General features: G+C 54.3%; 1 protein-coding gene across 3 annotated transcripts in view; it reads right to left on the bottom strand.

Moving 5' to 3' along the window:
• ARHGAP39 (Rho GTPase activating protein 39) overlaps positions 1-13,945 on the bottom strand; it is an 82,179-nt gene that overhangs the window by 13,787 nt on the left and 54,447 nt on the right. For all 3 annotated transcript variants that reach the window (XM_084508526.1, XM_084508528.1, XM_084508527.1), the window contains exon 2: positions 7,235-7,669. In XM_084508526.1, coding sequence (XP_084364652.1) covers positions 7,235-7,669 — 435 coding nt within the window. The remainder of the gene's footprint in view (positions 1-7,234; positions 7,670-13,945) is intronic.

The following is a 13,945-nucleotide window of genomic DNA, read 5'->3' as shown; positions in this document are numbered from 1 at the left end:
CCGCAGCAGAACGTAACGGCAAACATCTGGAGAAATAACTTCCTCCTGAGCAGTTCTCTAAGCTGCCGCATTAACAAGCCCTACGTACACATTAAGGCGCTTGCGTTAATAAAATTCAGATCAGATGTTGGTTTCGGGAGAAGAAAACAAATCTTCCTAATAGGATAGACCTCAAAGAATTTATTCAAGCAAGTGGCAATAAAATTAAGCTTCTGTCAAAGCTAATTTTAATGAGGCTTCTGAGCCCTGAAATTATGACTGCGTTGAATTGCTTAATCCCTTTTCCCTCTCCAATGCACGTGAAGGCACGTGCCTCCTCTTTCGTGACACTCAGCCTCTTCTCAAGGGAAAGGCGTCAGCTCTCTCTTATCGTGCTGTACCCAGAGCCACGACTGCAGCGTCCCCTCCACGGCGGGCAAGCCTTGGTAGGTTTGGTGGAAGGGGACCGATGCTCACAAAGCTTCCTAAAGAAGCTGTGGAAAAAAATACTTGAGGTTTATGGCAGTGGTTGTTGGGAGAAGACCTCAAGGAAGCTCAAGGTTCAGAAGACCTCAAGGTATTTCAAGGTCAAGAAGACCTCAAGGAAACTCAAGGTCCAGAAGACCTCAAGAAAACTCAAGGTCAAGAAGACCTCAAGGAAGTTCAAGGTCCAGAAAACCTCAAGGAAGCTCAAGGTCCAGAAGACCTCAAGGAAGCTCAAGGTCCAGAAGACCTCAAGGAAACTCAAGGTCAAGAAGACCTTCAGGCAAGTTCTTTGAATCACAGAATGTGCCAAGGGACTCACAAGCATCATTGGGTCCAAATCCTGAAAAGCATGGAAAGTCCAACTCAAGGTGCCCCCCAGCACCCGGTCCCTGCGTTAGGGTCATCAGCAGGGAGGTGTCCTCCAAGGAACCAACTTCTATGGGTTGGTTGCTTTGGATTTGTTTAATCCCTTCCTGAACCTGCTGCAATATCCACCTCCCACAGCAACACGCTCCAGACACTGGCTACATGCTGTGTACCTCACTTCGTCCCCTCCCTTCCCAAAAAAATACACAAAAAAATCACCCGATCATCAGCAGTCCCGTACAACCTTATATTTTTCAAGGCTCTTGCAAATAAAGGGCACCGAGTGTGTATCCTTCAATCTCAGGGCAAAACTGTGCTGGCTGGGACTCTGGGAGCAAGGTGAGGATGGGACCCGGGCTCCCCAAGCCTCCATCCCTGCTCGTGCCCACCCACCAGGAGGTCCGAGGGGCCACGCACAAATTCTAGATGGTTTCCAATCACTTGGTGCAAAGGTCCTGCCAACACCACGGAGGCTGTCGTGCTTCTGGTGGTGCCTGCTGGAGGTGCAAGGGTGTGTGAGCTCGTAGGTGATGGAGATTGTTCCACATAACTACAATATCAGAGCATTCCAGAGCTTTGGCACCTCAAATGGAGCCCCACGAGGTGCCCAGGAGCCAGGACAGCCCATGGGGCTGGAGAGATGCTGACTCGGCACCCCTAACACCTCGCAATCTTTAAGGAATGGTTTCGGAGGCAATAAATGGATTAAAAGTAAGCTCGTGGTCCAGAACTGCCCAGCAAGGTGCTGAGATGGAGATCTCCTGGAGATCTCCTGGATCTTTGGCAGAGCAACCCCAAAGCGCAGTCGTTGTGGTGTTGCTGATGAGTTTGAGTTCGTTATCGTGGCGATCAGCTCTTGCTGATGAAGCTGCCAAGGGGACTGAAGGCAGGTATCGAATCCATCCACAGTGCCACGAGTTCCAGGCTGAAGCTCTCCAAGGAGGAGACCCCAAGGTTTCTCTGGACAAACAGAGGCCGTTTGATCTTCTGGAGTAACCAGGGGTCTTTGATCGCCCCCATGAAGTTACCAAAACCAACGCCCGCGTGCGCCTCGCTGCGCCCAAGCCCAGGTCAGGCTGGTGCCGGTCTGCAAAACCCCACCAGCAAAACCCTTCTTTTTCTATTCTATATTTTCTTTCTATTTTTCACTCACACAGCAGTGGGGACGCTGCGTGAGGCCAGAAGCGAGCTCTGAGTCACCGGGCAGAGGTTGAAATTGCCGAAAGCTCCATGCCCCGTGTCGGTCCGACCCGTGCTCGGCACCGCTCCTAAAAACCTCGGAGAGCGCTTCGTAAGGGGACAAGTGCTCCACGCACTGCTGCCCACGGAAGCCAGGCCAGCGGGGGCTGAACAATGCTGCTGCTTAAATATTAACAGCCTGGCAAGCCTGCCCGGGGCCCTCCAGCCAGCTCCTTCCAGCAGCTCTCGTTCGTGCGTGCCGAAATCAGAGCGAGTGGCTCCGCTCTTAACGCCCTCCCTGCACCATTTGGGTCCTCTCAGAGAAGGCATGCCCAAAAGGGAGGGCATCCTGCTGTCTCCATCCTGCTGTCCTCATCCTGCTGTCCCCGTCCTGCTGTCCTCATCCTGCTGTCCCCGTCCTGCTGTCCTCATCCTGCTGTCCCCGTCCTGCTGTCCTCATCCTGCTGTCCGTGTCCTTCTGTCCCCGTCCTGCCGTCTCCATCGTCCTGCGGCTCCGGACGGACTCAAGGTGAGGAGGTGGTTTAGCCATGGGACGCCCTAGGTCAAGCCAACGGTTGTTTTTTGGGGATCTTGAAGGTCTTTTCCAACCTAGGTGACCCCAGAGCGCAGGGTGGTGGAGAGGGGACCACGTTGTCCCCAGCTGTGCCATCCCCGTGCGGGTGCTGAGCGAGGTTTGGCAGGGTCGGCGACATATCCACTGCAAACGGGGCAGAGCAAGATCCAGGACAATTCCCACCTTCCAGAGGTGGAAGGCACTTTAAAAAGTGCCTTTTCTCTAGATCAGGGTCCTCACAATGCTGCTGGGAGGTTTTGGTGTCCTTGGTGCTTGAGGGGACTTTTGGGGTGCTGGGGACCCGCTCAGCCCTGCTGATGCTGCAGGACCGAATCCCACTGGAGCCATCGCACCCACTCGCTACGGATGATGCCCCCTGACTCCAGCAGCCCAAATTGAGCCTGGACGGGACCCACGGGGCTCAGAGAAGCTGGCCTTTAATTGTACTTTGTTAATTGGAGGGTGCCCTGTACCTATTAAATAGTTCATACATCTGGAACCACCGCTGCAGCCGTCATTGCACAAACTCCTTGCGCAAACCCCCAGGGCACAGCAGCACCTCCTTACCATGAAAGAAATGGCAAATTCGGGGCGTTTTCCTCCTTCTCATCCTGCCCAAACGCTGGCAGTGCCCATGCAGGGCTCCAAGGGGCTGGGGAGGTGCAGAACACTCTGATTTTAGCAGCCCACGCAGGGTGACGTCTGTCGTCTCAGCAGGCTAACTCCAACAACCATGGTTGCATCTGAGCTCGCACTGATGAGGCCAAAAGCTCTGGTGGTGATTTTTTGGGGATTTGGGATCCCCCAAGCACAGGGAACAGCCTCCTCCTCCTCAGCACGACGTGTGGCAACATCTTTAGGTCCACCCAGAGCCCTGCGACCCGTGGCCGGCACACGGTGCCGCCGCATCCCCGCCACGGACCCAAGGAGCTGGAGGGTGCCCGCAGCCCAACAGCTCCTCCTGAGCCCTACCAAGGGAATAAAGCTGCTAATTAGGGGAAAAATTAACTTCAAATGGCTCCAGAGGAGCTCCCCCTCCGGCTCCTGTCCCTCTGCGCCCCCCACCCCAGCTCCTGCCCAAGCCCCGTTTGATGAATCGTGAAGCACCCAAAGCATCAAGAAAAGGGGACTGCACCTCCAGCAGAGCTAAAAAAAAATGTCTAATCATGTTATTATTTTTTTTTTTCCTTTTTCCCCCCTGGAAGAGGAGGTGGCACCGCTTCCCAGCGGCTCCGAGCGCTGCTTTTATTTTTAAAAGAAGGGAAAGTGACGTGCCCGAAAATAGCACAGCGCGGTGGCAAAGCCAGGAATAGAAATGAAATCCCAGCGCCTAATCCCCTGTGTTAATCGCTGGACCGCAAGGCTTCATACGCTTAATTACAGCCGCTGCGTCTAAAAAAGAACAAAAAAAAAAAGAAAAAAAGAAAAAAAAAGGGGAAAGAGATGTTTTTCTTTGCTGTTATGTAAACTGCATGTCGGGCCGGACGCCCTGCGCACGCGTTGGATGGACACCCAGCTACCCCGAGCCTGTTGTGCAGGCAGAACACAAAAAATCAGCAGGACGTGGACAGGGAGCTTTGCCCCAATTTGCCCCAAAGCGCTTTGCCCCAAGGAAATGCCAGATGGGAATGTTTTTCCCCCAAATATTTGAAAACAGCACGAGGAAAGGGGTTAAACCCCAGCCTTCACCCCGCAAACGTCTCCCCGTGGAGCTCGCGGCGTTCGTCGGGTGCCAGAGAGCAAAAAGCAAGAGGAGAGAAAACAAAAAGAGAAAATCTCTGTTTTATCCCCTTTTGCTGAAAAACCTGCAATTTCCTGCAGCGTTCCCCTCCCCGGGCTGGCAGCGTCCCCGTCCCAGCACCCGGGGTCCTGCTGGGGGAATGAGGTCCTGGAGGAGTTCACGTTTTGGGGTGGGATCCCACCTCGGCTGCCTGCGGTGTTCCAGATTTTGGGAGCAAAAAGGGGGCTCCCCTTTTTTTGGGGCTCCCCTCCTGGGTCCTGCAGCCAGCAAGGTCCCGTTTTGGGAAGGGGTCTCTAAGGGAGCCCCTCCCCTGGCTATTTCGGCTCAGCTCCACTTAATCCAGGGAGATTTAAGGGTTGCATTTTATCTTACTTTATCTTTAGGGTTGCATTTTATCTTACTTTATCTTTATCTTACTGACCTTCAGAACTGGGGGTGGGAAAACCTGCGAGAAAAGGGCAAGTCTTGGGAAATAACGTGGTCACCATTTCGGAGCAGGTGGGATTTGGGTGAAGACACCCAAAAAAAACAAAAAGAAAACAATTTTCTGTGGCACAGAGGTCCATAGAAAGCTCCCCTGGTGCCCCTGCTCGTCGGTCTCCCCTCGGGCCCTGCACGGACCGAGGCGCAGCGTGCCCAAACCCAGTGACCCGACACAACGCCAGTGTGAGATTTCAGAGCGGCCACGTCCTGCTTTGTAGATAAAATTCCCATTTTAAGGAAGAAAATGCAACATCTCGGGCAAGCCAGGATTTCTGTTGGAATCCTCCACCTCTGCTGGCCACCCAGGCAAACCTGGCGTCGAGATCCCAAAAACCGCGTTGGCCGCACCAAGGAGCTGGTGGCCACCATGGCCTCCAGCCAAACCAGAGGCTCCTGTTCCCAAATCCCCCATCCTGTTCCCAAATCCCCCACCCGTGGGGCACCTCTGAGCACGAGGTGTGATGGGATGGGCGCTGAGGGACGTGGTGTAGGGCTGGGACCCAACAGATGGGGTTGGAAGTTGGGCCTAGTGGTCCCAAGGGCCTTGATGGCTCCTTGAGGTCAGCCGTTGACCTCGCGGTAAGACCAGAGAAAATTTGGGACTGAAACCTTGCTGAAAGGAGTTTAAGGCTCAAAGCTGTGAAAATTCGAGCAGGGGATTCAGGCAGGTGACCTCCAGAGCCCCCTTCCAACCTTGGCTCTCCTGTGAGAGGCAAAGCCATGTACTGGAGAAGCATCCTGCGTTAATTCTCCTGGTAGGAGACTTCAGACCTGTCTCTGACTAAGGATATGAACTCAACTCACCCACAAAATCCTGCTTTCACCCCTCCCCAGTCCCACAAACCATCCCCCTTCTTTCTTCCCTTTGCAAATAAAGCATCCCCAGTTGTCCTCTCCGGCACACTGAGCGATGCACCGCAGCTCGTTCCCCTTTCCTTCCCAAAAAAGGGTCTTGGGACCACCTCCACCCTCACCCTTGTCCCATTCACCACCCAAATTCCCCCAGAAAACTGGAGACACCGCTCAAACACCAGCCAGCAGCACGGACGTGGTGGGAGGCACCTTGGTGCCCAAAGCGAAGGAGGCGGCTACACATTGAGAAGAAAAAAGCACCAACAAGGCAAAAAAAAAATAATAAACACCGTGCCTGATGCAGCTCTCCTACGTTTTAGGGCTCACACGGGCACAAAATGAGCACATAACACACAGAAATTCACATTTTTCCGGCTCGTGGAACAACAACAGAACGCGGAGGAGCTCCGGGCACGGAGAAGCTCGAGGCACAAACGCTCGAGCTGGCGATGCCATCACCACGATCCAAAATCCATTTTTAATTTGCACAGCTCGTGTTTGGCTTTATCCACCCCTGGCCACTTCTGGAGACAGAATCTCAGTGTCCCTGGGGATTTCCTGCAGGTCGGCAGCCAAAATCCCCCCTTCCCTCCTCAGAATCTCAGCTCCTGATGCAGAAAGCCCCTGTCCGTGGAGCAAACCCCCCACCCAGCATCCTGGGCTGCTCTGACGGCTGCAGAAGTACCCAAATCCATGTGTTTTTAACCAGTTTTCCCCGTGCCCTGCTGGAAATGCACCCAGCGGGCTCAGCCCACGGTGTTGCCCCTTCCCCGAGCCAGATGGGGCACGGATTGAACCCCCAAGGGGACCAACACGTCACCCCCAGCTAGAAATCTCCCACGGCACAGCAATATTTGCTCCCTTGAGTGGCACCCAATTTTTTTTTGATTTATTTTTATCTCCCCCCAGGCAGGAGGCGGCTCCTGCCCTGGAGGGGTTTCCTTCATCCCCTGGAAGCCCCCGATGGTGTGCGTGGTCTGCAGGAAGATGAAAAAACACCCCAAAATGGCTCATTGCTTATAACCCTTCATGGGGGGTGACCACGCACCGAGGACCTCAGGATGCTTCTGGAGCAGCCACGAGGCCTGCAGAGGTCTTAGCAATGGGCAGCTTAAAAAAAAAAAGAGAGAAAATCAAGGAATAATGGAATGATTTAGGCTCCCTACCTAAATCATTCTGGGAGCTCCCCCTTCGCACCAGGAACCCCCCAAAAGGTGCAGGGGAGCAGCAGGGACCGTGCTGGGGAGACAGGGGGAGGAAGCACCCACGGGGAAAAAGCTTTTAAACCTGCAGCACCACGCTTTGGAGGCCAGGGAGTTATTTTGGAAAGAACACCTCAGCGAGCGCTAACGAGGAGGAGCAGCTCCCACGGGTGCCTGCACCTCTTCCTCCAGTGACTACTCAACAGATGAGCAAACCATAAACCTTAAGAGACGCCAGACCTCGTTAGGGGAGCTGCCTGATGAATATCTCCATGCTGCATGATCAGGACCTCGCTCTCTGCCCCTCCACGGAGCCGGGCACCGGCTCCCGACCCCGTGGCACCGCGGCGCCCCATCGCCGGCCGCCCTCACCTCTCCGTTTCCTCCTTCACCACGGCGTACTGGGTGGACTGGCGGCCCGACCTCGTCTGCTCGGGCACCTTCTCGCCGCCCTCCAGCTCCTGCTCCAGCGAGGAGCTGGTGCTGCCCTCCCTGCTGACATTGCTGCTCCTCCCGGGGCTGTTCTCCGTCGAGGCTCGCGGCGACTCCGTGTTCTGCTTCAGGGTCTGCAGCTTGGCCAGGGGGATGATGTCGCAGTTCTGCGGCCGGTGCCACACCGTCCGCTGCGTGGTGGCATTGTAGTAGTAGAAGCGGGAGGTGTTGGGGTCGAAGAGCTCCCACCACTGGTTCTCATTCGTGCGCTTGATGCGCACGCCGGCCGGCGGGTCCCAGACGCACTCCCCCGTGATGAGGTTGGCGTACATGCGCTCCCGCGTCCGAGGCTCGATGATTTCCACCCATTCCAGCCTGCGGGGGAGCAAGCAGAGAGAGGAGGGGGGTTTAAACAGCAAAACAGGGCTTGGAACGTGAAAGCAGGTTTAATTAACTCGTCCTCGCGCCGACAACGGGAATCAACCAACTTTTCAGATTACCCCGAGCACCCCAGGCGTCACCTTTCGCTAATCCAGAGGATGCTGAGGCTTACAGCCAGCCAGGTTTTATTCAAACTCTTCATTTTTTTATTTTTTTTTTTTTGTGTGTGGGCTTAAGTAAAAAGATAAAGGGGATGTTCTTATGAATGAAAAGTCCTTACGTGGGATTTGTGCCCGTCTACGCTCCCCAGTCTGAGAGCTGCTACGGAGCAGGTTGTGAGAATAAAGCTGGAGGCCACTTCCAGCTCTGTGGAGTCCCAACATTTTCTCCAGGTCCCCGCTGAAGGCTTTAATTTGGGGCCTGGCGTGGCGCAGCCCTTCTCATTTTTGGGATTTTGGCCCCGGATCGACATCAGCACGGGACAACCCGTGCGTGCACCCCGACACGGTGATGGGGTCACGGGTGCAGCACAACTCCTCTGGGTGCCAGGAGCGGGCTCAGCCCGGAATCACCACCTTTATTTCCCAAATCCACCCAAAATGGAGCAGAGAAGTCGGCTGCAATCTCCCGTAGCCAAAGGGGCTCGGAGCCACCGTGCCTCAGCCACGTGCAGGAGCATCGGGTACAGCCCACGGGAGCGCAGACCTCAGAGGAGTTTATAAGTGGTGAATTGCAGGGAAAGGGGCTCAGGGACCCACTGGAAAGGCTCCCAAAAGCCCAGGGACTCACCCCAAAACCCCAACTCCCTGCGCTGCCCCGAGAAGGAGCCCCGCTGATGCGCAGGTTCGATTTCTGAGAGCACACAGACAGATGAGGGGAACCCTGGGCTCATTTCAGCTCGGTAACATTTTTCAGAAGGCCACAAAAAAAAAAAACAAACAAAAAAAAAAAAAAAACCAAAAAAACAAAACAAAACAAAAAAACCACAAATCTTTGAGCCACAGCAGCCTCCTCTTCCCATTTCAGGCCAGGCTGCTCACCCTGTGCTTCCCTAGGGACGGGGCGATGCCGCGCCACGTGCCCGGAAAGCTCGTGACACCACCCAATTACGAGCAGCCTCAATTCCAACCTATTTCGCACTTAAAATGACGTGGGGTTTATTGATAACCGCAGTTACGAGGGGAAAAAACAGCCGAGCCAGCATCTTTCTGTAGCAGAGCACAACGGGGTCAGGAGAGCGGGTCGATGCCGTGCGTGCGCCTCATGGGGAAGGAGGCGACCCATGGCAAGAGGGGGAAGGAGCCGGGGGGGCCGTTCCTCTTAAATCAGTCCTTTTCTGAGCAGATTCCACTCAAAAGTGACGTTTTTCTGGCAGCCCTCGGGTGATTGCTTGGTGGCGGGGATGCTCGCCTGCCGTGCAGCAGGCGGCTCGCCACCCATTAACAGACCCTGAGAAGGAGCAAACTACACCCAGAAGCACCCAACTACACCCAGAAGTGCCCAACTACACCCCAAAGCACCCAACTACACCCCGAAGCATCCAACTACACCCCGAAGCACCCAAATACACCCAGAAGCAACCAACTACACCCCAAACCACCCAACTACATCCTGAAGTTCCCAAACTACACCCAGGAGCACTCAAGTACAACCCAAACTGCCCAACTACAATCCGAAGTACCCAAATACACCCAGAAGTGCCCAACTACAACCCAAAGCACCCAATTACAACGTGAAGCACCCAACTACAACCTGAAGCACCCAGCTACACCCAGAAGTAGCCAACTACACCCAGAAACACCCAATTACACCCAGAAGTGCCCAACTACAACCCAAAGCACTCCAATACACCCAGAAGCAACCAACTACACCCCAAAGCACCCAACCACAACCTGAAGTGCCCAACGACATCCAGAAGCAGCCAACTACAATCTGAAGTGCCCAATTACAACCCAAAGCACCCATCTACAACCCAAAGTGCCCAACTACACCCAGAAGCACCCAACTACACCCAGAAGCACCCAACCATAACCTGAAGAGCCCCAAAACACCCAGAAGCACCCAACTACACCCCAAAGCAACCAACTACACTCAGAAGCAACCAACTACACCCAGAAGTGCCCAACTACAACCCAAAGCACCCAACTACAACCTGAAGCACCCAACTACACCCAGAAGTAGCCAACTACACTCAGAAGCACCCAACTACACCCAGAAGCACCCAACTACACTCAGAAGCAACCAACTACACCCAGAAGTGCCCAACTACAACCCAAAGCACCCAACTACAACCTGAAGCACCCAACTACACCCAGAAGTAGCCAACTACACTCAGAAGCACCCAACTACACCCAGAAGCACCCAACTACACTCAGAAGCAACCAACTACACCCCAAAGTGCCCAACTACACCCAGAAACAGCCAACTACAACCCAAAGTGCCCAACTACAACATGAAGCACCCAACTACACCGAGAAGTAGCCAACTACACCCAGAAACACCCAATTACACCCCGAAGTGCCCAAGTTGCTTTGATTCTCTGCCTCCGAGCAGCACAACTTGGTTCGTTACGCACGTGGCACCCTGCAGGAATGTTCTGCTCCGGATTTGTTTCACTTAAAACGTGTTTTACTTAAAAATTGTTTTACTTAAAAATTGCTTTACTTAAAATTTGTTTTTCTTAAAACTCGTTTTACTTAAAACGCGCTTCACTTAAAATTTGTTTTACTTAAAAAATTGTTTCAGCCACCAGGGACAGTTCCTCGGTGCCAAACCTTCGAAAGCCCTGGCTGCTGAGCGCACGGAGAACTGCTGAGCGTCAGCAGTTAGCAGAGTATCAAAGTGCTTGGAGCGAGGGCTTGTTCCCGCACCGGTGGTTTCAGTGCCAATTAATATTTTTTACGAAAAGACGTCATTAACCTGAAAGGTGCAAGACTTCCTTCCTAAACAGACTGAAAGAGGGAGCTGGAAAAAATCAGGGTTGGCCATGCAGCGCATCTTGCTAGAGCAAAAATGCTTCGAGCGGGACGGGGTTACCAAACTTTGGGGGCAGCAGCCCCAAAACGCCAGGAAACCTCGATCCCAGTGCCCCTGCATCCTGCTGATTACACGGCACTGTGCAGCGAGTGCCGAGGGTGGAGCGATCCCAAATGGTTACAGACTGATAAAAAACCCCAAAAAACAACCACGGGAGATGAGCAGATGGGCTCCCATATAACCATATATCCTTATAACCATAAATCAGTTATGCAGAAACTCTAGGAAACCCCCAGCTTGGGCACTTTGGGGATGGATCCCCCAAAAAACAAGGTGAGTTTTCCAGATCAGTCCTCTGGCCATAATCCATAAACCAAAGACACTTCAAGCTTTTTGCATGCAGCCCCAAGTGCTCACAGCATCTCGTGACTCAAAACACATTTTTTTTTACACAAAGAGCCATTCGTGATCTACCCCAATATCTAGGATGGAAAGGAACCGTGGAAGAAAACCATGAAAGGCGAGGTTCTGTGAATTTCAAGCTAATTTAAGAAACCGGGAGAAGCAGAGAAGAACCAAGATGGGTGGCAAGGATGTGATGGATGTAGAGCTCCTTCGGGCTGCTGTTGAATTTTGGAGGCCACCACGAGGATGGGGATGCTTGGGGATGCTCAGGGACCCCTAAAGTGGAGCAGATGCAATCGCCAAGTACCTGCACCGTTGGTAATCGTGGCCAAACGTGGTCATGCTATCACCAATCTGTCTCCGGCGTCTCTCCCACCCTCCTGGCAGACCACTGCGAGCAGGACCCAGAGGAATAAGAGCTGCAGACGCTCGTGGAGTTTGGTTTCTCCGCTCCCTGCCGCTTACCAAATCCGTCCTGACCAGATGGAGAGCTCCAGGGGAAAACACGGAGCACGCCTCTCGTGCGGGTGTCAGAGCCTGTTCCACTCAAGGCTCGCCTTGGCCACGTTACGTTTATTAGATTAGAAACCAGGACGGGTTTAGAGGCAGACACGAGCTCTGCCGTGCGCGCGGGCATGCCCTGGGGCTTGCAGGGCATTTTGGCACCGCGTTCTCCGGGAGCTGCAGGCTCCTCGGGGCATCGTGCCCTTCCTGCTGTCACCTTGCATCTCGTGGGCACCCGGACTGAAATGTCCCCAGTTGCTGCTTGCTGCTGGGAGGGAGCCAGGGCTCAGAGCATGGAGCGCCGAGCCTCGCCATGACGCATCCCCAACGCCCACCCAGCCTTCAGCTTCCCAGGGGGCTTCAAGAGGTGCCGGGGAGGTGCTGGGATCCCCAAAACCACCTGGATGTGGGGCTGGGCACCAGCTCGGGGGCTCTGATGGGGCAGGGGGGGACAGAGTGGACATGGGGGTGCCTCCAACCTCAGCCACTCTTCTGTGAAGATCCCCAAAAGCAACCAACAACCTCCCTGTGTCCCATCTCCAAACCATGTCCCTCAGCGCCACAAAAAAAAAGATCCATATTGAACACTTTGCATGAATTTGCACTCTCAAAATTTGTCATGGCACAGCAAGCCCAAGTGCTCTCCATCCCCTCCGCCTACAGATTTTTGGGGGCGATTTGCCCAAAGAAGAGGGGATCGAGGCGTTCCTCAAGCTGTGGGACACCGTGGGTAATGCTCCTTCCCATGCCAACCCCTCCAAGCTCCTCGTGGCTCCATGAGATGCCCCCCAAGCAAGTCAGCCTGGGAAAAAAATATTTTCAGTTCAACATAATCCCATTTAAAACCTTCAAACAAGCAGAACTTCTCCTCTTCAACACCGGCCTGTTGTACCACGTGCCAGAGGAGACGGGGTTTAGTGGTGGGACTCGGGGGGTTCAGGCTGATGGCTGGACTTGATGATGATGATCTTGAAGGTTTTTCCATCCTAAATCGCTTGTTCTATGATTCTAAGAGCACTCAGGGTCCTTTTCCTGCTGCATGGGGGTGCTCAAAGGCACCTCAAGCCCCTTCCCCAGCCACTCTTGTTGCCGCTCGGAGCCTGACGACAGCTCCGGCGCTCGCACGGAAAACCCAAAAGTCGTCCCAAGGGAATTTGGCAGCTGACAACACGAGGCGGGACGGTGTGGATTTACAACTCGGAGGTGATTTGCAATCTAAATCGCACCCCCCGAGTGATTTCGGGCCCCGGCTGCACCGTGGAGGCAGATGTGCCACCGCTGCGGGCGCTTGGCTTGGAACGCGCCCTGAGAAAGCGCCGGGGCCGCTCGCTCCCAGCCCGCCCGGTGGGGAGCCTGAGCCGTAACAGAGGGATTTTTTGCATAGGGCTGAGCCTCCCGGCTCTCTTGCTGCCTCCTTCCCTCTCTGATAGCTGGAGGAAGCGATGGGGATCACCTGGAAGGCCGCTTTTTAATGCTGGTATCACGATCGCTACGGGAACCGGAGAGACTTTGCGCGCGCCTTCGCCTCTTTGCGAGGTCTGCTCAAGCAACAAAGGGCCAGGAAAACGAAATCCATCTTCCCCCATCGTGGGCGAGCTCCGAGGAGAAGCTCATAGGATATGTGAGGAGCAAAACCCAGCTGGTTGGAGTGCAACCGCTGAGGCCCACAGCCTGCTGTGTCCAAACGGTGACCACGAGGGACACGTCTCCATCCCTCGAGGCAAAAAGTGACCACCGAAAGTGTCACCACGTCCCCACCACGAGCCAGCTCTGCCAAGGATGCCCAGGAGCTGAGATCTGATGGAGGTGCCCAATGCTCTCCAGCTTCTACCAGGGGTTGAAGGAGCCAGGATCTGGGGTGAGCAACACCAGGGGTGGCACCAGGCTGCGAGACGAAGCCCCGCGATGCCCAACGCGTGTCCCGGTGGGGAGACGGGAGCAGGAGGCTTCCATGCCTGTCTTTTCTCCGTTCCCATAGAAACGAAGCTCAAATGGAGGTGGCAAAAGAAAATTAAGGCTTCCGTGAAGGAATCCACCAGGAGCTGGCGTGCGCGCGTCGGGCACGGGGAGCGGCTGATGGATAAAGAGGGGAGGAAAAAAAAAAAAGGAACCTGAAATAAAGCCAGGGGAGGAGGACTCGGTTCAAACAGGGGTGGGGGCGTTCCCGCACTGAAGTCTTCCTTTGTTGGGCATGAAGCTGAATTAATAAGCTACGTCAAACTGAGATGTCAGGGGAAAAAAAAAAAAAAAAAAAAGGTTGAAAACTCCACGGAATGAGCAGCGAGGAGATGGTTTCCAGTCTGGAGTTCAGGGCCTGGTGGTAACGTGCTTAGAGCCCCTCGGGGTCCTGGAGGAATCCCCCGTGCCCTCACGGGTTAGGAAGGT

The sequence above is a fragment of the Aythya ferina genome (assembly GCF_964211825.1).
Source record: "Aythya ferina genome assembly, chromosome: 2".
In the NCBI taxonomy this organism is placed as follows: Eukaryota; Metazoa; Chordata; class Aves; order Anseriformes; family Anatidae; genus Aythya; species Aythya ferina.
Note: the sequence above shows the minus strand (reverse complement) of the source record. Positions and strands in the feature narration are given on the sequence as shown.